At 47.1% G+C, this 25,000-nt stretch overlaps 1 protein-coding gene and 2 long non-coding RNA genes across 3 annotated transcripts; 2 read left to right on the top strand and 1 right to left on the bottom strand.

The window, feature by feature from the left end:
• Positions 1 to 36: 36 nt before the first annotated feature.
• On the bottom strand, positions 37 to 22,895 carry LOC118309962. The gene is made up of 4 exons (XR_004793663.2): positions 22,841 to 22,895; positions 22,591 to 22,657; positions 18,558 to 18,617; positions 37 to 850 (listed from the first exon to the last, which is right to left on the bottom strand). It is a non-coding gene; the product is annotated as an uncharacterized LOC118309962 (long non-coding RNA).
• On the top strand, positions 1,568 to 11,629 carry LOC118309958 (RNA-binding protein 38). Its single transcript, XM_035632646.2, has 4 exons — positions 1,568 to 2,043; positions 4,189 to 4,312; positions 4,781 to 4,835; positions 9,832 to 11,629. Exons 1-4 carry the CDS (start codon positions 1,831 to 1,833, stop codon positions 10,172 to 10,174), a joined length of 735 nt encoding a protein of 244 aa, XP_035488539.1. The 5' UTR covers positions 1,568 to 1,830; the 3' UTR covers positions 10,175 to 11,629.
• LOC118309961 lies at positions 16,875 to 19,760 on the top strand. Its single transcript, XR_004793662.2, has 2 exons — positions 16,875 to 18,562; positions 18,816 to 19,760. It is a non-coding gene; the product is annotated as an uncharacterized LOC118309961 (long non-coding RNA).
• Positions 22,896 to 25,000: the final 2,105 nt, after the last annotated feature.

Genomic DNA, 25,000 nt, shown 5'->3' with positions numbered 1-25,000 from the left:
ATAACTGTTCGTTTGGGGATTTACAGAAATTTAACGTGCATGCGAAAACCATGACCACTATCCTACATATTTTTTAAGCTGTAAATCTCTCCATCGTGTGGGTCTGACATTGGTGTCATTGACAAAATCAAAATGATAAACTATGAACAGCATCACAATGGCCGCCTTCTGTCTGCTTGTTTTAAACCAAGTTAACCAGCAGGGTGAGCATTTTACCCTCCAGTGTGTTGACTCCAGCAGTTGCGTCTAGAGAAGGGGGAGAGGAGCTGTGGTGTCAGAGGTGAGCAGGATGAATGAGATCAAAGCAGGACAGTGGGGTTCTTCTTGCTGGTGAAGTCCTTTTGACGGGGATACACAGCTGGAAATGGTGTGTGTGGGGGGGTTATCAAGAGGATATGAATGAGGTGGCATGGGCAGCTACAAAGGCCATGTGTTGGAAGTGAACCTGTTCATAGAGGAGAAGGTGTGAATGAAATGCCTTTTTATTGTGGTCATTAGAGTGTCACCTCGCTGTTAGCCTGACCCGTGGTGCTTCGCAGTGGAACTGTAAAAGGCACCAAGGGCGGGAAGATGAGCTGCTGCCACAATTCACCGGCTCCTCTCAACTTTCCTGGGGGGGCGACGCTGTTTCCACTTCTCTAGACCGCCGTCTCCTCCACTGTTACGTCAGGCTGCACCAAGTGTCTTTTAACTCCTCCATGTTGACCACACTCATGATTTATTGAAAAGAAGTTAACTTGCTGGCTCATATGAGTATCAGGAGACTGATATTTATTTGGACAGTTAAGCAATTACAAATCTTTAACTATTGGACATACCTGTTGCTGTGGACCCTTGGATCTGCCCTCTCCTGCAAGGTTATTAATGCTTGTGAGTATCCAAACATGCAACAAAAAATCTAAACATAAGCATGGCAGCAGAAAACAAGTTCTCCACATGCAGGTTACGTTTGTTGTGGAAAGTGCAATCATTTACTTTCGTGATGGTACAGCCTGCTGTGGATTTTTCATAATGAACTTAAGCCAGCCAGTTTCATAAAGGAACAAAGGTCATGTCAATTTGCATTAGTTCAAATTAATCTGCCATGCTATGTTGTACAGTCACACATTCAGACTATAACGGATTATTTGTTAGAACATATCAGGAAGAGTTAAGAACACAGTTCATTCAGTAAATGGAGGCCTCAGAAGTGTGTGGTGTATTTAGTTGGAGGTGCTTTAACTTCACTCCTGGCTGCACAGGCTGTTTGTGCCATGTCATGGTGATAATGGGAAGTGAGAGTAAATTAATCATAACGAGACTATTGCTTCCTGGATTTCAGAAAAGTGAAATCAGTCTAGAAGCCGAGACAATTACTTCCCCGTTATCGTAACGTCGCACCATGTGGCCCTGTCGTACTGTACGGGGTTTTCTTTGTGTTGTAAAGGACAAAAGCAGGTGCAGCACGGCGCCGGGGGGAGGCGGGCCAATGGGAGAAGCGGCTGCCGAAGTTGGCAGTCGGCGGCGGCGGTGATTGGTCAATAGTTGAGCGCGGGGCGTGGCCTCGGCCGCTGCATATAAAAATCTCCGCGCGCGGTCCTTCAGGCGTCGTTTGAGAAGCAGCGAGTTCGGACCCGAGCGGCGGAGTGCGCGCAGTGTGAGACGTGGATGTCATCAGGTCGCCTCAACTTCGACTGAAGGTCACAACGCGCCGAGGGAGAGTCGCGTGTCGACATTTTCGAGTGTAGTCCCACTGATGCCGGGACGTCGCTGAAGCGCCCCCGTCGGTCGGTCGGTCCCCCGCGCGCCCCCCCCCCCCACCCCCCCGGTCTCGTCGCCCTCGGTTGACCAATGCTTCTGCATCAGTTCATGAACGGAGCCCTGGAAGTCATGCATCCCACGTCGCTCCAGAAGGACACCACCTTCACCAAGATCTTCGTCGGCGGGCTGCCGTACCACACGAACGACGCCTCCCTCCGAAAATACTTCGAGGCCTTCGGGGACATCGACGAGGCGGTGGTGATCACGGACCGACAGACCGGCAAATCCAGAGGATACGGCTTTGTAAGTACAGACGAGTGGGGCAGCCGCACCACGAGACACGGGCGTCGCTCTCGTTCACTTCGAACGTCTCCAAACCACATCACCGGCTATTTATCGCCCTCCTCTACATCTGTACATGAACACAGGTTATATCTACTCAATGTAATCACTGAGATGCACGTTAAAGAACCCCCCCCCCCACATATACACACACACACACACACACACACACACACATCAACTGAGGCTTATACGCACAATTGCACAGCACCTCTGTGTTTTTCGCCTGGCTGTCTGTGTGTATCTTGTGTGTATTTATCCCCCTCATGGGGGATCGCTGAAGTTGATGGGTAACTAAGAAGATTATATTTCAACATATGTCTCATGTCCAACCCCCCACCTACCGTCGCTAACCCCCCCCCCCCCCCCAACACAGTCACCCCTGAATAACCCAGTCTTATGGCTTTGTGTGTGTGTGTGTGTGTGTGTGTGTGTGTGTGTGTGTGTGTGTGTGTGTGTGTGTGTGTGTGTGTGTGTGTGTGTGTGTGTGTGTGTGTGTGTGTGTGTGTGTGTGTGTGTGTGTGTGTGTGTGTGTGTGTGTGTGTGTGTGTGTGTTTTATTTTGGAGCTGTGGGGAGGTTGACCTTGCACACCCTGCCCTCCATTGTTACAGGATTTAGATTCAGTCTTGAATGCTGAGCGAAAAAAGTCCAAGATCTACAATGAAATCGATGTTACACTTCCCTTTTTGAGTCCGCAGACGGACCAAGCCACCGCGGACAATGCAATGTTGGAAAATATTTTTAAAAAAACAGGTTGTTTATGATCGGCCACCTGCCGCCCGAACTCAGTTCACGGGGAACAAAAGTTTACTGGTACATTAATCACAACTTGATCATTGGCCACAGTTGCTCTAAGTCAGTTAAATGAATAATACCCAAGAACCCTTGAGGTGTCTAGACCAGATCTGCACCAATGGGTGACTTATCCTGTTCCAGGCAGATAAAGACCGCCATTCTCTCTTTGACACAAAGGACAGAAGCAGCACCAGAAATGCAAATATTTACCAGAACTTTGTAAAATACACCTCAGCGGCACTAATGTACCATCGGGCCAAAGAAGGACTGGAAAACTCAAATGTGTGCATGTTTACCCCTCGTGGCAGAACTCTAAGACAATTGCTCTCGGTGTTTACACATCAGCTCTGTGATCCAGAGGAAAGCTGCCCCGTGAGTCCGTATAAAACGGCTGCACGTTGACGCTGGTGCTTCAGGTTAGACAGGCTCTGGGCGATGTGGGTGCTGCTCACCACCAGTGGTAGTGAAATGATCAGCACTTTTTTGCCAGGCACACTTTTTTTTTTTAGGCATGAGGCAACCTGCAAATTCTGTTTCTAAGTGTTCCAGTCGGATAGGTAGCTGACAGCAGGAGGGGGGGTTGTCGTACCACAAAGCTGAGCGCACCTTTTTTCTAAACACACTTCAGAGGTGGATTAGTAGAACCCCCCTCAGCAAGGCTCTTCAGTGTAAACACCGCCTCGTTCCTTCCTGTGTTCACAACACAGGCCCTGGAGTGGGCTTTGTTCCGGATCCTTCCACTATGAAGAGGCACGCTGCTTAAAAAAAAAAAAAAAAAAGTCCTCTTAAACAATGCGAGCCATGGCCTACATTTCACTGCTCGGGCCACACTCCGAGGTCACTGACCCCCTCCGAGTTGGCAGAACGTGGCCATCAAAGCAGAAGGACTCGTCTAATGCCAAGGAGGGAGAGGGGAGGGGTAGACTAATGCCAATCTTCTTAATATTTTGTCCCTAATTGGATAAGCTCCCTTGTTGCTCTCCCTCCCCAGATCCATATTTCAGCAGCTCTGCCCATGGCTGAGTGGCAGTGAAGTGGCTGGGCCTTTGCTGCTGTGGGCAGTTTTCAAAGCTTATCATTGTGCTTTGTTTGTAGTTTCCTCTTCTTCTCCAGAGAAACAGAGTATTAACAGCGGAAAGCCTGTAGGGGGGAGTTTTTACGCTAAGATCAACTCTGTTTTATCCGTCAAGTGTTGTTCAATGTGTGGTGTGTCATTGGCATATCTGTTTTGTTTTACAAGATGATGATGATCCCCCCCCCTTTTTTTTATTCTTGTGAGAACTTGTTGACGAGTCTGACTCTGTCGCCAGGTGACGATGACGGACCGAGGAGCGGCCGAGAGGGCCTGCAAGGATCCCAACCCCATCATCGACGGCAGGAAGGCCAACGTTAACCTGGCTTACCTGGGTGCCAAGCCGCGCAGCCTACAGACGGGTGAGATGTGCTTTTTGATTCATCCACAAAATCATTTAAAACTATGTAGCTTCCATCCTAATCAATATCACATCTCCGAGAGGAGGATGTGTCAGCCTGCCCCGGCTCACAAACAAATGCGTAACCGCTCACCTCCTGAAGCCGTATTCAAATGACTGCTTGTTTTGTCATGTTGCCTCAGGGTTGAGAGTTTAGCAACATCCAGCGTGTTACAAGCAGCATTACCTTCAGTGAAACAATCCATTCTGCCAATGTTCAGCAGATTATATTTTTTACATGCCAACTAATAATTAATTTCCCCACTACACACACATCCACTGTTTTTTGCTGCACATTAGAAACTGTTGTTCCATTATGGGTGGATTTGAAACTGACTGGCTGTGTCTCCCTATGCCCTCTGTGTATTGTTCTCCGGTCCTCCTCTGTAAATGCAAATGTGTGTCTGACAGCCGGCCTCCTGTCTTCCAGGCATATCCATCGGAGTGCAGCCCATTCACCCAGCACTCATCCAGAGGCAGTATGGGTAAGTGAGCGGGAGTGGGCGCTCGTTGTGTTCTCTTGTGTTACGCTCTGTGGGACACCGCTAGCCTACTATTTATTTGACAAACAGGGCCCCTGGAAAGTACATGTCACTTTCTGTGACCACATGCAACTCCAAAAGTAGTCTGTTGGCATGTTTGAGTTTTGTAGGGCCCGGGAGATGGTTCACATATCTGTGATAATAGAAGAGCATTCCTGTGGTGAAAGTGTGACGCCCACGTTAACTTCGGTCAGGAGCCTTTTGACTCTTGTACCTGAGTGGGCTCGGCCACTTCTAGGAAACCTTCTCGGTGACAGTGTTGTCGAAACAGTCAAGGAGCCACGGTCCGCCGAGCGGCTAATGAGCATCTCGCTGCGGTAATGACTCCTCGTCCCCTGCTGCTCTCCTATATCACCCCACACCATTCATATTTCACACACGCACACACACACACACACACACACACACACACACAGGGAGTCGGATCTGCTTTAAACTTTACAGATTTCCATTTTTTTTTTCCTCCGCTTCTTAAATCCGAAATATACAATTAGAATATTTTGGGGGACTGTGATTTGTTCAGACAAAACCAGTAGTTCACAATTGGACATCTTTTGGAAACTTTAAAAAAGTGATTAAGCCATTAATATTCACCCCAAGATTGTTTTTTCGTGGAGGTGGTACGCCTCCTAGATCCTGCGTCCCATCGTCTTATGATAAATCTTATATACAATGTTTGTTATTAAGGCAGAAATGTGGGAATATGACATTTTTTTTGTGAAATGGCACATTTTAGTTTTGAGTTTACTGCTCCTCGATTTCTTAAAAGCATAACTTGAATCATGATTTAAATGAAAGTAACCAGTAGATACAGCTTTATACATTATGTAACTTCAGGGTATGTGAGCTTCAGGGACAGTCCACAGGGTCATGGACAAAATGAGAAACATCCAGAGCTTTTGGAGGTTGATGAACTGTATAAACAAAAAAGAAAAGATGCTCGAGAACTGTCAAGCAGTGTGCATCAGCCATACCCCCTCTGTAACATCTCGCTGCGTCTGAATGATAAATCTAGGGGTCCTCCAGGGACAATCACCATCAAAATCCAAGTGTCCTCCATGCTCCCACTACCACAGGGAGCATAGATGGCATCAGAAACTCCGGGAGTTTGGATATGTGGAGCACAGCGCTGCTCGGAGGCATGTGTATGACAGGTGCTGGCTCTTATTACAGCCTTTTACACCCCCCGTAATCTTCCATGACCACCACCCCGGAGACTTAGAGAGGCACACAGAGCACCTGTCCGCCTTTCTCTGGGTTTTTCTCTGCATGGCGTGTGACAGACGCAGGCTCCCCTAAGATGCCAAGTGCACAAGTGGCTTTTCTTTCAGCCCCCCTCCCCTCCCCAAAACCCCTTGACAACATATGGCGTGAGGACATGGTCTGAAGTAGGATTTTGGACAATGGTGGAGGGTTGTGTGTCGCGATGGTGTGCCGGTTCAGACTCACACTGCTGTGTATGCGTATAGCTTTGGTCAGCACATGCTGTGTACTGTGAGGGCCAGAGGGGGTCACCGAGGCCAGGAACATTGTTTTGATTGTGGGGGGGGTTGTCAGTGTGCTGGCTTGCAGATTCATCTCCCCTCATGAATCACCTCCTCCAATCCACACACAGTCCTGTCGCTTTCCTCCGTCACGTCATCCCTTTTTTTTTATTGCCTTGCAGTGCTTTTAAGTTAAATTTCTCCCATTGCAGCGCTGCCAGTACCAGCACATCGTGTAGAGACACCGAAAACTGACACCTCTGTGAGAATGGGGGGAGGTGGGGTTTAAAGAGAAGATTGCGGGGGGGGGGGGGGGGTGTATCTAGGGGTGTGTTCAAGGACTAATGCCTAATGAGGCAGTGTGCTCCCTAGGAAACGCACCTCTACAGGTGTCAAACAAAACACATCTCTCCCCCCTCCCGCTTTCAAAGAATATTCACAATCCTCCGACACAAAGGGGGGAGGGATATCAAGTCCTCCTGCAAGTATTTGTACAGTGTTTTTCAGTTTTCCCCCCGCCGAGTGCAGTCCCCTCTGTTTTCACACTTTGTGTTGCAAGTGAGTCACGCACCGAAGGTCATTTGTGTTATCGGGTAGAAATATTTGGCCGCCCGGTGTGGCATTGCCCGGGCTTTTCACATTGGCTCCTCATGTGGCCTTCATTAACGATGAATACTCTCTACTAAAGGGCCACTGCTGGCTTCTCTTCTGTCTGTGGACAGTTTTTTTTTTTCTTTTTTTTCTGGAGAGCGCGTCTCTCCAGCGTCGGAGTCTGCCATCCGCAGCGTGGCACCACGTCAAACAGACGCCGACTGCCCATCAGCACAAATCCAGCTGACCTATGATCTTTTGGTCGTCAACCCCCACCCACCCCCACCCCCCGGCCACAGTCCCACAATCCACTTGGCATCTGGCATCTCTGTGGCCCCGGGAGCACGCTTCGGTCCCTAACTTGCCCTGGTGCTCATCCTTATTCTCTTTTGTTTAGATGACAGATAAAAGAACAGCTAAGATCTCCACACGCTGTAATACAGGAAGGCTTTGTCTCTCTTTAACTCCCTTTAGGCTCCACCGTATTTACATTATTCTCCATTCCACTTTACCTCCACAAGGTCACTTGATTTTTAAACCCAGATTAAGGCGAAATGCCTGAGGGCGACACACTGCCAAGGCCACGGAGAAGGCAGGCTCATTATACGCGATGCGAGTGAAAGCACAATATGCCCCACAGCATTAATGTATGGTCATCTTTGAAAGCAGTGTGTGCGAGTGAATGCCTCTTTGTAAGCAGCTCAATAGCTCTGCGAGGCCAAAGTGTGGATTGAGCTCATGGGTGGGGGGTTGCCTTCATTTGCTTATGCTTCCTTGTTACATACCACCGTTGTCTGGTTTTATGTGTTCAGGGCACTGACTGTCATTCCCTCCCTTCACTCTCCAGATGTCTGTGTAATCTTCTGTGGCTGTTTGAATCGCAGTTGTGTGAAACTTTATGCAGGATGTAATATCCCGGGTAGGACTGTTTTTCATAGATTTCAGGACAAAACTGTAATTCTAACAGGGAGATTTCTTAAATTTAGTGTTGACTTGATAACACAGCAGGACCGTTCATGTAATGCTGCCAATAATCACTGCTATCCTAACGCCACGGTTGCTCTCTGCTGCCAGCTGACCAGTGCCCCGGCAGAGGATCAGAAGATGCCCACAGTGCAGGACTAGTCCCGAGGAGGGGTTTGACAGAAAATGTCTGTGACCCTGCCAGCCTCTCTCCAAGGTGCCAGTGATGGCTTGAGAGTGCAGTGTGCTGTGATGGATTGAAGTGGCTTTTTTTTTTTTTTTTATCTTTCCCCTCTTGTGTGATATGAACTGAAGAGGTCATACTGATTGTGGTGTGTCTCTTTCCCTATTATGGCATGGTTTTGGGTTTGCAGTGGCAACTGGTGTGGGGGTGGGCGGTTGGGGGAGGAGGGAGAGGGGCCAGAGGGGGTGTGCGTGCGCGTGTGCGTGCGCGCGTGTGTGCGCGCGTGTGTGCGCGCGTGTGTGCGCTCGTGCGCTCGTGCGCTCGTGCGCTCGTGCGCTCGTGCGCTCGTGCGCTCGTGCGCGTGTGTGCGTGTGTGCGTGTGTGCGTGTGCGTGCGTGCGTGCGTGCGTGCGTGCGTGCGTGCGTGCGTGTGTGTGTGTGTGTTTTCCCTATCCATGCATGCTTCTATCTTTTTTTGTGTTGACTTCATGGCTGCCTCTTATTACTGATCTTGTAATAGACTGAATCTGGGGGGGGGCTAAGATGTCAATTTAAATGCCGTCAATGAACGATGTTTATCAGCACTGAGATGCAGCTGACAAGTCAATGTGACAGTCGTTGTGACTCTGTCTATGTGACTACCTGTGTTTGTGGATGTTTTCCCCCCAAAAGCTCGGTATCAAGGCTGAATGCTCTCAAACCAGTCGGTTACATCACCCTCCATATGTAAGAGGGAGTGTCCTCCTTGCCTCCCCCCCATCCCCACCCCTCCACCCACCCATGGCAGTATCTCAGGAGAGATACTGAGTTTAAAAAACAAACTCCTCGAAAGTCCATTTCCCTACCCTTTCCTCCGTGGATAGAGTGGCAAAGCAAAAACAGAAAGGGAAGGAGAGACACCGCAATCCCCAGAGCCCACTGCTCTAATCAGCTACATCTCCGAGCCCGACCCATGAGGCCCGGCAGAGCCTGGCACCCGGCCCGATGAGCTCCCCCGCCACCATTACCCTCCCCCACCAGTCATCATCACCTGTGATGGTAGTCTGTGGGAGATTTAGACACTTCTGCATTGCCTTTATTTACTTCCCGTGTGTGTGTGTGTGTGTGTGTGTGTGTGTGTGTGTGTGTGTGTGTGTGTGTGTGTGTGTGTGTGTGTGTGTGTGTGTGTGTGTGTGTGTGTGTGTGTGTGTGTGTGTGTGTGTGTGTGTGTGTGTGTGTGTGTGTGTGTGTGTGTGTGTGTGTGTGTGTGTGTGTGTGTGTGTGTGTGTGTGTGTGTGTGTGTGTGTGTGTGTGTGTGTGTGTGTGTGTGAGCAGCTGTTAAAACACTCTGCCGATGCCTGAGCTTGAAAACCTGCCAGTAACGGCTGACTCTATCATTCACCCACCCCCTCCACTCCTCCTCCTCCTCCCCCCCGTCTACCTCAGGAGGCCCTGCCCAACAGGTTTTGTAGGTTTTACTAACTGACACAAACCGAGAGTTGAGTCACCTTCGCCGCCCGACCTCCCTTTTGCCTCTCGTCTATTTTGTCTACAGCAACAGTGGATCCGTGTGAGCGCTCTCGAAATTCAGGACACCTACCGAGAGTTTATATTCCCAACACGCTTCCTCTCAGGGAGCGATGTAAACAGTAGAAGCCAGGCCTTGGGAGTTCTCGGCTCCGCTGCTGAAGTCCCTCTGTCTAACCCCGCCTCTGTTTGGTCTCTGTGTCTATGTGCAGGTTGGCCCAGCCGTACGTGTACCCACAGGCCTACGTTCAGCCCAGCCTGGTGCTGCCCACTCAGGTTCCCAACTCCGTCAGCAGCAGCCCCTACCTGGACTACAGCACAGCCTACAGCCAGTACGCCCAGGCCGCCTTTGAGCAGCAGTACCCATACGCCGCCTCCCCAGCCGGCTTCCTCGGCTACAGCTACACCACCAGCCCCACGGCCTCCGCCGGCCCAGCCGCCGCCGCCACAGCCCCGGCCACCGTCCACCCAACCCTCCCCTCTGCTGCCGGCCACGCCCAGGCCTTCCTGCACTACGCCCCGCAGCAGCACATCCAGCCGGACCGCATGCAGTGAGCCAGAGAGGCAGCTGGGAAGAGAGGGGGGTGGTACAGGTGGAGGAGGAGTAGGGGAGTTGTGGTCGCTGACCTTTGAACAGACGATGGTGAAACACCCTACAGGGTGACCCGGCTGTCGTCACCAGGGGCTTTCAGGAAAAGGGTTGGACAATTGCACTATACGATCAGGATGGGCCATTTGCTCATTGGTTAAACAGTAGAAGGGTGGGTGGGGATTCGAGGACTGTCGAGGTTCAGGTTGGGAAGCTAAACGGCGTAGAGTATATGGTCGCTTCCAAGGGCTTCCAGGAGCGGACACTTCATTTTTAATTATTATTATTATTTTTATTGTCCTTTATTATTATATTAATGTCATTGTCATTTTTTTTTTTGGTTTATATGCGATTTATTATCAATGTTATCATAGGTTGTGGCTCAATCAGTGGAAGTGGTGTGTCCATGGTACATATTGATGTTTTAAGAGCTGTCTGGGACATGAGGCACCTCCTCCCCCCACGGCCACACCGTATCTCGGGTGGATATGAAGGGTCCAGTCAGAGATGGAGGTGCAGGGTGGTGATTGGGAAAAGCATACAGCCGGCAACTCGCCATATCTGTCGTCCCACCCTGGAGGTGGAGCACTGTCCCGCGAACAAACCTCCAGCATTCGGCGCCACTCAGGAGGACGGCGAGAGATTTCAGCTCAAGGGGGAAAAAAGGAAAGTTTTGGTGTAAGACTGTGGCAGCACCATTGTCTTGAGAGTGTGATGTCAGGACTACTTTTTTTATTATAATTATTCTTTTGAATTAAAGAGGCCTTAATAAAGAGAACCTTTTTGAATCTCTTGATTCTTCAAGCGCTAGCCCCATCACAGAACCGAGTGCAGAGAGCCCCTGTGTAACTGCAGCAGACTGTTACATTACTCTTGCTCACTTGGGTCTTGATCATTTCAGATGGATGTAGATAATCACATGCAGTACGTGGGTGATGGAGACCAGGAGCGCTGTGTATCGATGTTGAAAGGTAGCTGACACTGAGCTCAAACACCAGTGTATTGTTTTTTTCTTCTTCTTTTTTTCTGAGATTGAAATGTTGCTCTCAAAAGGACATTCATGTATAGCATTTTAAAATGTTTTCAGTCATTCAGTACATTTACAATATTTATATGTAGGTATTTATAAGAGGTACTAAGTTAAAATTGTTTTTGTTTTTTGTTACAATGACTGTAGTTGTGGCACTGATGTCATTTAACTTGCAGATCCACAGGTGTTGTATTCATTCTGTTTCGTTCTGTCACCATGTGAGTGGATTTGCCCGAGTGCTCATAACTGCAGTAGAAAGTAGTTTGTTGATCCTCAACTGGTTGCATCAGAAATTCTCTAGTTTTTTTTCAATAAAAATGTCTTTTACAGTCCCCCTCAAAGAAGCCATACCAAAAAAAATTAAAATTAAAATAAAGAATTTGTAATTAAACATGCGTCCTAACTTGTTGTTTGTCGAGAACCCATCTCTCTCAAGAGTCATTACTACAGTGAGGTCTCTGTACTCGTGGGTTGGACCACACCCATCTGCACGTGCAGCCTTCTTTTTTTTTTTTTTTTTTTTATCTAGACTAAACACCTGAAAAGTTTTGCGACGGTGTAATTTGCTTGCGAGGCTCCTGTTGTGAAAAAAATCTGGCCAAAGTCGGACACTTACCTAACTGCTTCAGTACTCAAAACCACATCTTTGGTAGTTCCAGCTACAGGAGGTGTCTCCCATTTTATCACGATGACACCGACTCACTAAATGAAAAACAACAACAAAACAGACCGCAATCTGTTTTGTTGTCGAGTTCAAATGTAACCACGTGAGTATTTGCGTTTTTCGGTTCTGTTATTGCCGTGTCATTGTACTCGCAGCACAACAAGTGCGGAGCCTGAAAACCCTGTGGGGTCAGAGGGTTCAGTTGTGTGTGTGTGTGTGTGCGCTTGTTATCAAGGCAGTGTGTGCTGTGAGATCCTGTACTGTGGGGGCCCGGACGTTTATCATGCCGCAACACCACCGCCTGCCAGGGCTGCTGCGTGTTCCCTCGGCCAGCACGATGGCCGTTCATTCTCTCCGGCTGAGAGGTCTGATGGGTTTGACGCCCCGTTAACCAGAGCTGCACGAAACTTAAAACAAGAAAAAAGAGTTTCACTCTGCCAAACAAGCTCGGCGAGCTGTGTTGCCCAGCAGCGTCTCTACTTTGTGCTCACATCAACTTGGACGATGTGTCACTGCTAAACCCCACTCAGCCCCAGAGCTCCAAGCACAGGCAAGGTTTGTTCGAAAGAAAAACACGTCCATTATCTTTTTTGTTCCTTGCACGGGGTGTCATTTATCCACACACTGATGATTTACAACGGGGCCCTGGGTTTATTAGATGTCTTTGTGGTGCTTTGTTTTGCTTGAATTTTCGTTCAGGACTCACGAATCTGCACCTAATTACAAGGGACGCCCTGTCTGTTTACCTATATCGTGTTAGGATTTGGATTAGGTTTTTTTCTCTGTGTGCAGTGTTTGTCAAGGGGGTAAATAAAGACTGGGGCTGTACTTATCTAAAGCGCGGCTTTGAGTTGAATGCTGACATCGACATGACATCATCCATTGCTTACAATGGCAGTGCTATATTAATGTTTAGCAGATGTTATCTATTGTATCCATATTCACCGATCGTAGGTTTTGTGTGGTGGCATAGAATATTCGCTAAATAGCAGCAAACATAAAGTTCAACTGATGCCAATAGGGGATGCCATTCGTTTGGAAGGTATCTGGTCACGAATCAAAGTCTCGGACAAACTGAAATGTTGACGTTATTAGGGATTTAGAAGGGATTAGTCTCAGAGTTCACGGGGACATACATGAATGCTTCATGGCAATCTCTCCAACATCCAACCTCTCCAACATTTATCAGAAATTTCAGTCTGGACCAATATCCAAAACAGGCAAGGCAGAGATATCCTGGCAATTTTTGCTGCGCTCATGTGACGTGGGAGAAACTGTAAAGACTGATATGTTCACCGCTTGTGAACATTTACAGCATTGGACAACTATGTATCAAGAATTCATGAGTCGGAAACAACAATTGCAATAACTAATTAGAATTAATCTCTACTGTGGATATAAAAAAAACACTAGGAAATTTCTCATAATGCAACTTTGTAGCGTGATTTGTTGCTCCTTGCCTGATAATGACTTCACATATTCTGGACTCCACACCTTCAGTTTGTAATGCAGGCTTTCAGTCTCTGAGTCCAGACTGAGTGCAATGAGTCGAACTGGCTTTGATTCCCGGAGACTGCCCCATGTGTTGGAGCGTGACATGGATTTATTGCAAGTAAGTTTTTTAAAAAAAAAGAAAAGCTTGATAGGAGCCATGCAGAGTGTTAGGGCAGACTCTAGAAGATGCCAAAACAGAGGACACGTTGCAGTTTATACAGCTGACTCGTGTCAGATTTTTTTAAACACACATGCGTTCTCCAGAACTGATGTCTGTTTTGTTGCTGTGTTTACTGGTTGTTAGTGAGGCGGCTCTGGTCTCCTTCTCCTCACCCTGCAACTGTTTATCCTTCACTATCTCCCTCTTCTGGATTTGTGATTTACTCGACTTTTTCTTCTCGTCACTTGTGCCCCCCCCCCCCCCCCCCCTCTCTCCCTCCCTTCCTTCCTGTGGCTCACATCTCTTGGTTCTTCTCTCCATCTTTATCCTCCCCTGCGTTCTCCTTGTGCATCACACCAGCGAGGAGCAGAAACAGAGCTGGGTGTCAGCTTGATGAACTGAAGTCATACAGGTCCTGCCGACCCCGTTATGCTGAGTCACCAACAGGCCCTGCCTCTCGCTCGCTCTCTGTCCCTCTCTCTCCCTCTGCCTCACTTTCACATTCACATGCAAAGTGGGTTCAGTCAAATCTCGCTCTTCACACGGCTCTCACTCTGCTGTGCAACGCTGACGTCAAGGGATTCCACACAAGTGCCATAAAAAAAACACCTTATCAGGCCTCAACTCGCCACCGTGTATCACAACCAACCCAAAAACACCTGTTGTTGTTCTGGTATGAACACACATGTGAAAGACACACTTCAAGTTGGCCTGAGTCAGCATCAAGTAAAAAGGTTGTTCAGTTGCTCACCGTAGTGTGTAGGATTAAGGGATATCTATGGGCAGAAATTGAATGTAATATTCATGATTACATTTTCATCAATGTATAATATCCTAAACCATGCTTGTCTCAAAGATTAAGCCATGCAAGTCTAAGTACACACAGCCGGCACAGTGAAACTGCGTATGGCTCATTAAATCATTAAGTCATTGAATCATTAAATCATTAAAGCCTTTTCACCAAGTCCACAATGTTGCACCGCCATGTTTCTACAGTGGCCCAGAAAGTTAGTTAATCAACTTTGTTCATGTCATTAATGTGGTATCTAAGATATATATTATTGTCAGGGTGTAAAATACATAATTTTCAATTAGTAACTCAGTTAATATATATATATATATATATATATATATATATATATATATATATATATATATATATATATATATATATATATATATATATATATATATATATATATATATATATATATATATATATATATATATATATAACATGACAGTAATGGGCACTCAGGGAGCCACCAATTGAAAGTAAATGCTTTCAAGAGAATAATAAATGGGAATTTTATGATTGGTCATTATTTTTGTCATGGGCTATGAACATGCATTGATGTTATTTCATGCATATATTCCCTCATTAGAATGGGTCCTCAAACCCAAGCCAAGCGTCTTTACACCTGACCGACCCTGCCCCAAGATCCTCCTGCGTCCTGTCTGACGTGGGTTTATCTGGGCCTGGGGAGTGTCAGTGCTGTGGCATCAGATAGGCCTCAGATTCAAGCTATATTTACCCAGGCTCTTAGAAGAAATGACCAGACCCCAGACACCCATCACACGCTCTGTCCTGTGGCCTTTCCCCGTGCACCAATAACCCCTTTAGATAACACGGACAGGTCTGGGAGACAATCAGTAGGTGGCTGGAGGGGAAGAGTGAAAGTCCCTGTTAGGACTGACAGATTTAATCAAGTGCGCGTCAGTGATAGACTTTATTTGAAGGGGAGTCTAAAATTCCTGGTCAAAACCCTAACCCTCATTTTTTGGTGTATTAACTTTGTTTGCGTGTTACACCCCAAACTAAATGGTAACTAGGACAAACAGGATTAACCGTAATGGCTCTACAGAAGGTACTGATTACATTCGATGAAGTGTTGGAGGAAATTACAATAAGTGGAGAGTCAATGCGTGTTACCATCCTGAACAGAGGATAAACAGAAATGAGGAAACATGGTTTGAAAAGCAGTTCGGCCGGCTGCAAAGCTGCCAATAACTTATGGCAAGCTCCAATGAGTAGGAGGAATTCAGCCAGTTCATCCGGCAAAACTGGCTCATTGTAGCCTTATAACAACCTTGTGTCTTCTATGTAAACATGTCCCCTTTGTCCCTGAGAAATATTTTTTTTTGTGTGTCCACCAGGGATGCAGGCTGTTGGTGAAAAAGAACATGGCCGAGGGTAGCAAAGAAAGGATAAAGGATTCTTATCAAAGTGAAGCTACATAACTTTTGCTAAGCAGTTGGCACTGTGGCCAAAACGTACTGTAACCGTAGCCCATGTAGAGATCAGTCGCAAATTCAGCAATCCGACATGTGCTGGTAATGCCTGGCCACGCCGGGCCAACTAAGACCCAAGTGGCAAATTCCCTGGATGCCATGAATTATTAAGCAAGGGTACATTGTGTTTGTGATCGATCCAGCTTTTCCTTTTGTAAGAGGATGAATGTTTCCTCTTCCAAAACTTACCCTGTGTCCTTTATAGTTGCTGAGAGTTTGGCCGTCAAAAGAACGCAGCAGTGCTTGAACCGCTCCTCGCCCATCACTTACTCATGCAAAAAAGTCGCTGTATTACACCATCATGGAATCAGAAAGTGAGATTGTTGCTAAGAAAATTATAATGAATGCATATACTGGATTGTTGAAACTAACAGTTGATTCTTTTCAGGTTTCGTTTCTGTTTGCTTTTTTTTTATACTGCAATTGTTTTTTTAAGTCATTGTAAATGTCACTGCAAAGTGTCTCGTAAAGTTCGACAACCAGAACAGCGGTGCCTGGGCCCGAGAACAACTATGTGGATCAGTTTGAGTTCTCGGGGGCTCTGGAAAGGCGCAAGTGCCTATCCAACAACAGGCCTGCATCCTATCAGCTGCTCCGATGGCCCAACATGCCACTCTCGCACCTCCAGTGCGTTGTAGCACTTCCACTGGGGCTGCTGATGATGAGATGAGCCAGAGTAGATAGTACCAGACACAACTGATAGCAAGTTAATGGGAGTAAAGAGGGATCAATTAGTTGGCCGGACAGAAAAAGACAGACGGAACCTCCGGAACACGTCGCACTCTGAGTGCAGTGACGTGATCTCAGTGAAGCAGGCATCTGTGTGGATATGTAGAGTGTAGTCGTATGTATGTGTATGTGTGTCTCCTGTTAGAATAGTAGTGGTTATCTTCACTCCCCATCTACCTTCCAATCATTCAAGTCTCCAGCTCTGTAACTCGATCTGAGTTTGTCTCACTCGAGCAGAGCCTGGGGAGGTTCATCAGAGCTGTGCTGTGATCACTAGCTCAGACACCCCCCCCCCCCCCCCCCCCCCCCTCACCAATGACCCCAGTCCCACCCCCACATCTCCCAACAGCAAGCGGAGTTGAGGCGCCACAGATGCGGCCGGCCTCACATCCTCCACTCATGTCCATTTCACACCACACCAGTCTGGCAGTGTCGGCATGCAGACTCCGAAAAAAGACTGCACCCCCACCAGGATGGAGCAAGCTTTGCAGAGAGAGAGAGAGAGAGAGAGAGAGAGAGAGAGAGAGAGAGAGAGCTTGCTCGTTCTGTGTGATTCTGCGTGTGAGCAGCAAATGTAGCTTGGGTAACTCCCCGCACGGGGTGAGACAGGGCGGTGGATGGAGTGTGAGAAGGCAAGAGAGGTGGAGAGTGGGCAAGAATCGCTGAATCCGAGGGTGAAGGCAGGTTAAAGCTCTGTTTATAATGCAGATGCCATGAACAGCTTCATACAATACACCGCAGAATAAACGCGTTGACCTTCAGCCACCATACTTACAATTGTGTGTGTGCGTGTGTGTGTGTGTGTGTGTGTGTGTGTGTGTTTGGGGGGATGCTTCTGTGCTATATTTCCTTATCTCTGGCCAACATGTGTCCACAAGCAGTGCCTCCACCTCAACCTAAAACCCAGCTAACCCCTGTTGGGGGGCAGAAAAGAGGAGCGGGGGGGGGGGGGGGGAGTGAGAGAGAGGCCCCAGCGACTGACAACAACTGACAGCTGAGCTTCCTCTCTCATTGGGGCTTTCACAATGTCAACTTCACACACACACACACACACACACACACACACACACACACACACACACACACGCACACACACACAGACAGACACACACACAGACACACACACACACAGACACACACACACACACACACAGCACAAGGATCGATCCAGTTCAGCTGAGTGGCCATGCACGAATTATAACCATTTTCTCTCTCTCTCTTGTGGAGTTTGACATTGACTCTGTGAGACTGTGCTGTGCAGTTGTCTGTGTGGAAGAAAAGCTCTTATGTAACAAATGCTGATGTTTTGTGTGTGAGCCTTTGTGTGTGTGTGTGTGTGTGTGTGTGTGTGTGTGTGTGTGTGTGTGTGTGTGTGTGTGTGTGTTTGTGATGTTATGCAGGTTTTCTTCTTGCCTTTGGAGCACCATATCAACTCAGAACGCTACAATTTTGTGAAAGTGTGTGTGTGTGTGTGTGTGTGTGTGTGTGTGTGTGTGTGTTTGCGTCTGTGCGTCTGCATGGCCACAACTGTCGTAGTGTGTTGCCACACACAGCACACCGCAGGGAGCAGTAAGCAACAGGTGTAAAAGGGGGATGTAAAAAACATACAGTGAACCGTTTTTCCCCTGCCTGACTTCTGAACCTTTGCCGTCACTGCTGGACAGCTGTGAAAATGACCCCTTGTTTGCTTCACTCCGCGTAGCAAACATTTTATCTGTGTGTCTGTGTTAAAAGAAAGGTGACCCACAAATGACCTGCCTATAGCTGCATTTCCTCTGGAAACTCATCTGTGGTCTGTGTTAACCTGAACATGACCTGTATGTTACTCAGGCTCTTACTCAATGAAAGATAGGGGCGTAGAAAAAGCAGCTGCCCGTGTCACACAACACGACGGCAAAAGAACAGGCCACCACTGAGAACTGCACCTCGGACAGACAGCAACAGTGCAAAGAACGCAGGGGAACACATCATATTACTCACCTACGGTTAGTCGATGACACAGCTGTTTGGATTTTTGTTCACTCTCATGAGGGGAAGGGCCTGGGTGAAGAAGTTGAGGAAGAAGAAAAGAATTGTTAATAAAGTTGATCATGTATGCTCATTTGGACAGAGGTTAGGCTTGGTGGAGACCTCAAATAGTCCAAAAATCCAATCCGACCAATCTTTACAGCTCATTCATTTACATATATGTCCATTTGATCCCCATCTAAAAATGATAAGTTGTGGTTTACTCCCCAGCTGTGTCCCAATTCAGGGGCCACAACCTTCAGTGGAAAACAGAAGTGAAAAGGGACGCCATTCCGTGACAAGGGCTGCTGCCCTTGGATCCTGGGATAGGCCGGCCCGAGGAGGATCCACGCGTCGGAGCCCTCGTGGCTCGGGGATGGAAGGGCACACTTGTCTGATGCGTTCGAAGGGAGCTTTTGAAATGGGACAGCCAGACAGTTGCACTGCTGCGGCACAATCAGTCTTCAAACTCAGGCCGCCGAAGGAACTTCCAACTCGGAATTGGGACACGGCTGCAGTTGTATGCTACAGTATTTCTTGGCCAGGGGGCCGGAGCAGTGACTTCCTGGAATTGTATCGTCAACGAAACAGTCCTGCACGAATGCTGCATTCACATAATGTCAGCAGAACGGGAAGAGCAGGAAAACCTCTCAATCTGACGTTATATTAAAATGTGGTTGCTGATCGCCCCACTGGTCGCCTTGTAGTCACATCATTTAGCTAACTTTATTTAAATACTTCATTTATGGTTTATTAAAAATGAAACCAGGTACAAGTAAACAGTGTATTGGTCCTTGTTATTAGCTGAATCTGTTAGTTATTAGTTTGTATTGTATTTAAATGTAACAGCTAGTGGTCAAGTCTTTGCAGTGAGTTTGCGTCTAAGCCAGATTTCTGACTCGACTAGCCCAGTCTTTAACTGCAGTTTCATTTTGACTGTCCAGCATGAGTCATATTTCTTCAAATCCAACTCTTGGCCAATAAACAAGCATGTTTCCAGAAATGTCTAACTCTTTCTATGTGACAGAACCTATATGGGGCAGGATTAGAGAAGTCAGAACCAAAAACGGGCAACGTTTGGACAGGGGACAGCGGTTGTGTTTATATAAATTCAAATGTATAATCCAACCTCTGAGTTATTTTTGGCAATAAATTCATCCGTATCTTTGTTCCTAATCTCTTCCACTGTCTTGAACCCTGAGGCCCGGGAACCTCTCCCATCACTCATTCCTCCCATCATCTCTTTGTGGAGGTTTCCTCAAACCTCTCCTATTTTAGTATGTTCCACCAGATATGATTTGCCCCCTTGTGTAAAGAAAAAAAACCCCACCAAGCTCCCCGTCCTCTCGCTCTCATAAAAGCAAGTAGCCCTGTGTGTTTGTGTGCGCGAGTGTGGTTATGTTCCTGATCCTGGAGGGAGTGATCAGCGCTCAGGAGGTTAGTCCTCAAGGATTCACTTGCAGCTCTTTATAAGGACAAGGGAAAAAAGGCCCTGCTGCCTCTATATTTAGACAGACTTTATTGGGCCTCTTGTCTTCCCTTTTCTCCCCTCCCCTCCTTCTGTGTTGCTGCTGTTCGAAATCTCTCACCAAAGCCTTTTGGACGGCTGGCCCTCCTCTCCATCGCAGCCCGGGGAGAGCGAGTCTGATAATGATCTGGATGATAATAACAGAGGAGAGGAAACGAAAGAGAGAGAGAACGGAGGGAGGATGACGAGAGAAGTGGTGGGTGGTGAGAGAAGTGTTTCTTCATCATGTCTCCTTTGCTCCTTATCCAAAGTGCTGGGCCGGTGATGTTCCTTGCTCCCCCCCAACCCCCATCATCCAGCTCAGAGGAGGACCCAGGAGAAGAGCAAGATATCCATTCAGCAACATTGGGAGGAAAATTGGTGACCCTGTGATGTCCCACGACCACCAGATGGGCCCTTTCCAGTTCCCCCTGCTCCAGTTAACGCACTAAATGTTGAGGCTCAACATATAGACTGTATGCACATACAAAGTCCTTTTATAGGTCTGCTCCACATACCTCTGCTATCTGGTCTTATCTCCACAGCAAAGCATATTTCTCAATAGCTTTGACCTCTGCTGTCCAAATGTACTGCCAGTGACAAACAGCGCTCTAACATGACACTCTCTCATCATCCTATCCCTGTGTCTCTTATCTTCAAAAGTTATTGCCCGGTGATTCTAATGAAGTATAGTCAAACACCAATGGCACTGTGTCAGCACTCACAGGAGGTTGCTACTGAGGCCAAGGTGAAAAAGTCAAAAAGCATTGGAGTGTATGTGCAACAGATGGGAGCTGCATGTGGAAGTGAACGGGGAAGAAAAAATGGATTAATAAAAACCTCAAGCCAACGTGATGAAATTGAGCTCCTGAGTATTGATGTACACCCAGTGGTACTTTGAGCTAAATGCGACCATCAGCATGCAGTATTTGACAAAATGAAAAGTTTACCAGATGATGAAATATCAGGGGTTCACTAGAGCTATATTGTATTGTCTGGAAAACATGAAGGGCTGTGCAAAATGTTATATCCATCCATCTGTTACCTCCGGATATATTTTACTTAAAAGCACAAAGCAAGATTAAATTAAAGTTACTGTCCATTGACCATGGATACGGACTACTAATGTCAACCTGCTGGTGTTACAAGAGGAATAAGTCAGGAGATCGCCTGAGTCATTTTTGTGTCATTTTCTGGGGAACATTAACATGTGTATCACATTTCATGTCAATCCATTTAGTAGTTGCTGAGGCATTTCAATCTGGGCCTAAGTGGTTGCCACAAACATGGGTAATAATGCCCCTGCAATGAATAGACAAGTCATGACTTGTCCTCTAATACTGTTAAGTGAATGACACGTGTGGATATTCTCATTCATAATTATCCAAAAGGGCGATGCATCAGAAGCAACCGGACTTGGTTGTAGAGTCTAGATTCTCTTCCTCAGTCCTACCTAGCTTATGGTGAAGTTGTGGTGACCACAACTTAGTTGGAACTGAAGAAGCCTCTTGGGTGGGAGGTTAAACGTCTTCAAGAATCTACAACCAAGTCAAGTCGCTCCAGATGATTCAGTGCCCTTGTGGATTGTTAAGTGAATGGCTAGTCTGTGGCTGATTTGGACTTATCTTGTACAGAATTACCCTGGATTCACAACAGGCCTGGAAGGGGACCTAAGAATATTTGTATTTACTTCACAGATGAGCGAGGCACCCCGGACAGGTGAGGTTAAATGAGACAAAAAAGGGTTGATTTGCATATGGGCTGCCAGATTCGAGAGTCACACAAGAAAAGCATCAACTGCCATGCAAATGAGAACCAAATAAGATTCAAATCAGGACCATGGTAAAGGAGCCGTTTTGAGCACAAGAGTGTTTTTTGCGGATGGTCCTATCTTGCCATTTGTCCTTAACCTTGTTTGTGCTTCTGACTTTCAGGCTAAAAGGTCTGTCAAGTTTTACCACAGCAGCAACAGCAGCGGCTCGCCTGGGAAGGACACGCCATGACATCAGAACAGTGGAAGCAGCACCGAAGACAATAGTTCTCTGTGCAGGAGAGGAGCCGAGGCGTGGTCTGCCTTTACAGAGGCTCTTGTCAGCGGACCAGCGGGCCTCAGCAGCTGTCCCAACCTCTGTCTGTATCTCTGTCACATACGCTGTTTCAATTCATCATGAAAGCTGACATAGCATTAGGACAAAGGACCAACAGATTTATGTTAAAATCCCTTTACCCCATGTATCGCACTCTCTCTCGCTCCCTCTGTGTCTGTCTGTGTGTGTGTGAGAGTGTGTCTCAGCCTCTCTCTGTCCATGCCCAGTTCCAGCTCAGGAACGCAGGGACGGAGGTGGAGTAGGAGGGAAGCCCCAGAGAAAGACACATAGTTCATACTAACTGGCAAAACAAAGAACCAATGGACAAGATAGCCCCCACTGATCGAGGGTGATGGTAGCATTTAAGTGTGTGTGTGTGTGTGTGTGTGTGCGCGCCCGTGTAAACACATACCACACAACACACGGCCTGCCCACATGATAGCACTCCACTTGCTCTGTATTTGTCTTCTCATATTTGCCTGAGGAGATAGAAAAAGCTTTGAGAAATGTAGCCGCCGCATGTCTGGGGCTAGAATATTCAAGACCCTCGAGTGAAGACCCCTCTTCTTCAAACAGCCGTAAAGGTTTACAGGCCATGACAGAGGGGAGTGAAGAAGCTCACCACGCAGCTGAATTTCACATGGGGAGAGGAGAGCGCTTACGTGATGGAGTGGAGCTGTTAGAGCCTCGCCGCCCCCTCAGGGACGCACCACCTGGGTTGTCAAAAGGAGTCTGGCTGGCCTTTTAAAAAAAAAAAACAGCTCAATACGGGGTGTGCAAACAGTGGATGAGCATCATTGAACTTGTATCAGCAGTGTACCAACACAAAACCCACCTGCCCTTCAGTGCAAATCTAATGACAACAAATGCAACAAAGGCCCTGCGCGATACACCCAGCCTCAAGGGGCCGCCACTGCCGTATCTATTCAGCCTCCACCCACCTGTGAGAGGGATCCAGAGGGTTATTAAAAGCTTTCATACACACGGGCTGATGGCATTATGAATTTGGATGGAAGCCTAAACTGAGGTTGGGGCCATTGTCAGAGCCTCCAGCCTGTGCTCAACGGCAGACTGGAGGCTTTTTATTTTTGTTTAGCATGCATGGTCTAGTTGTGTTATTGTGAATTCAGTCAGCTTCCACTAATGCTCTTGTCATCACAGCCTATACGCAATATACATGAATACATAACACACAAATAAGGGGGGAAAGGGGATTTTATAGTCATATTATTGAATGCTACATGAAAATATCCTGTGTTCCGCCTCTGAGAAACCTTTGACTCCTCCTGCTTCAAATATAAACAAGCAGACCGGCTTGTTGTGGTCCTGAAACCTGTGGTGTCAGCGATGTTGTTGTCCAAATTTTACATGTCGTCATGGCGACGCTGCTGTAGTGTGTGTCCTGTCTGAACATCAACGTAGTAATGTGCTGGGTTTTGTTTTTGTTTTTTCCAAAAGCTGAATGACCTTTGTGACACTGATAAGGAGCAGAGTTAACATCCGAGTATCGCTAAGAGGAACATCACATACATGAAATTAAATGAATACTGTACGAATTGGTAGTTGGAAATGACCTTGTGAAGCGTTATAAAGTGTCAAGATATCAATATTTTTACCTTACTAAAAAGCATCCTGGTGGCATCTCTCATGTGTTTGTGTTTGTCAAATGGTTTGTATTGCAAAAGCATTATGACTCACAGGATAGCTATTTCTTTGGTGAAATGGCCAAAAACCATTTTCTAAAAATTAAAATAATAAAAAAATTAAAAAAGGATGGGCACAGGTCCCCTCACTCTTCTTTAGGTTTAGATTGATAAAACCGAGTCCTGCAGTGAGGTGGACGCGACCATGACCACGTGATGGTGTGGCGAAGGAGCAGTGTGTCTGATCGTCGTCCCTGGTTAGATCCCTCTGGATGACTGTGCTGGTCTGTCACTCCACAGGGTGAACTGAGCGACCCCCGGCACACAGCTGCACACTGTGAGACACACAGTCTCCTGCTTTATCCTGGGATCAAGATCAGTGAGGATATCTTCAAGTGAAGACTGGACACACACACACACACACACACACACACACACACACACACACACACAGTGGGGGCAGCATCAACCACTGGCCCTTTGCAATGCAAAATGTTGCACTGCCTGGTCATTTGAAAGAAAACGACTGCCACCTAGTGGTCCCTCAGTGAAGAATGAACGTTTTTCACAGTTAACAGTGAAGCTCTTTTTTTACTTCCTGTTTTTCAGAAAAGGAAAATTATACAGAATTAAAATAAATATTCCCATCCATAAATAAAAAAAAGTAAGGAGGAATTGCATCTGCTAATCCTTCATATTTTTGCAGTTATGGTAAAATACTAACACAACGTTTTTTCGAGCATGAATCTGTTTTCCTCACTTGGCTTTTTTCAATGAGTAAGGGTTAAAAACATGAGTAAATTCAAGAAATATAAAAACCTTTAAAGTCTCCTGGTCATGGCCAACCATAGCTTTGATGTGTAGCACGCTCCAGTCCTTAGTGGACAGACATCGCCATCTCTTGGACCACTGGTGAATCCTGTAATGCCTCCGTCATCGTTGTGAAGAGGATCCTGCCACTTGGGGCAGAGCCAGACATAAACATTGGGGGTATATCCCCCCAAGTAAGGGCATGCTATCTCAGGGAGGTCAGTTCGCCGTTCACGGCAGCTGTATCCACCATGGGTCAAACCATCTGCAGTCACGGATCACCAAAACATCAGAACATGGTTTGGAAAAGTATACTTCTTTGGTCGCCCATGAGCAAAAAATAAATCATCCAGAGTCTATATCCTTTTC

Source organism: Scophthalmus maximus, chromosome 6 (assembly GCF_022379125.1).
Source record: "Scophthalmus maximus strain ysfricsl-2021 chromosome 6, ASM2237912v1, whole genome shotgun sequence".
Taxonomy (NCBI): domain Eukaryota; kingdom Metazoa; phylum Chordata; class Actinopteri; order Pleuronectiformes; family Scophthalmidae; genus Scophthalmus; species Scophthalmus maximus.
Note: the sequence above shows the minus strand (reverse complement) of the source record. Positions and strands in the feature narration are given on the sequence as shown.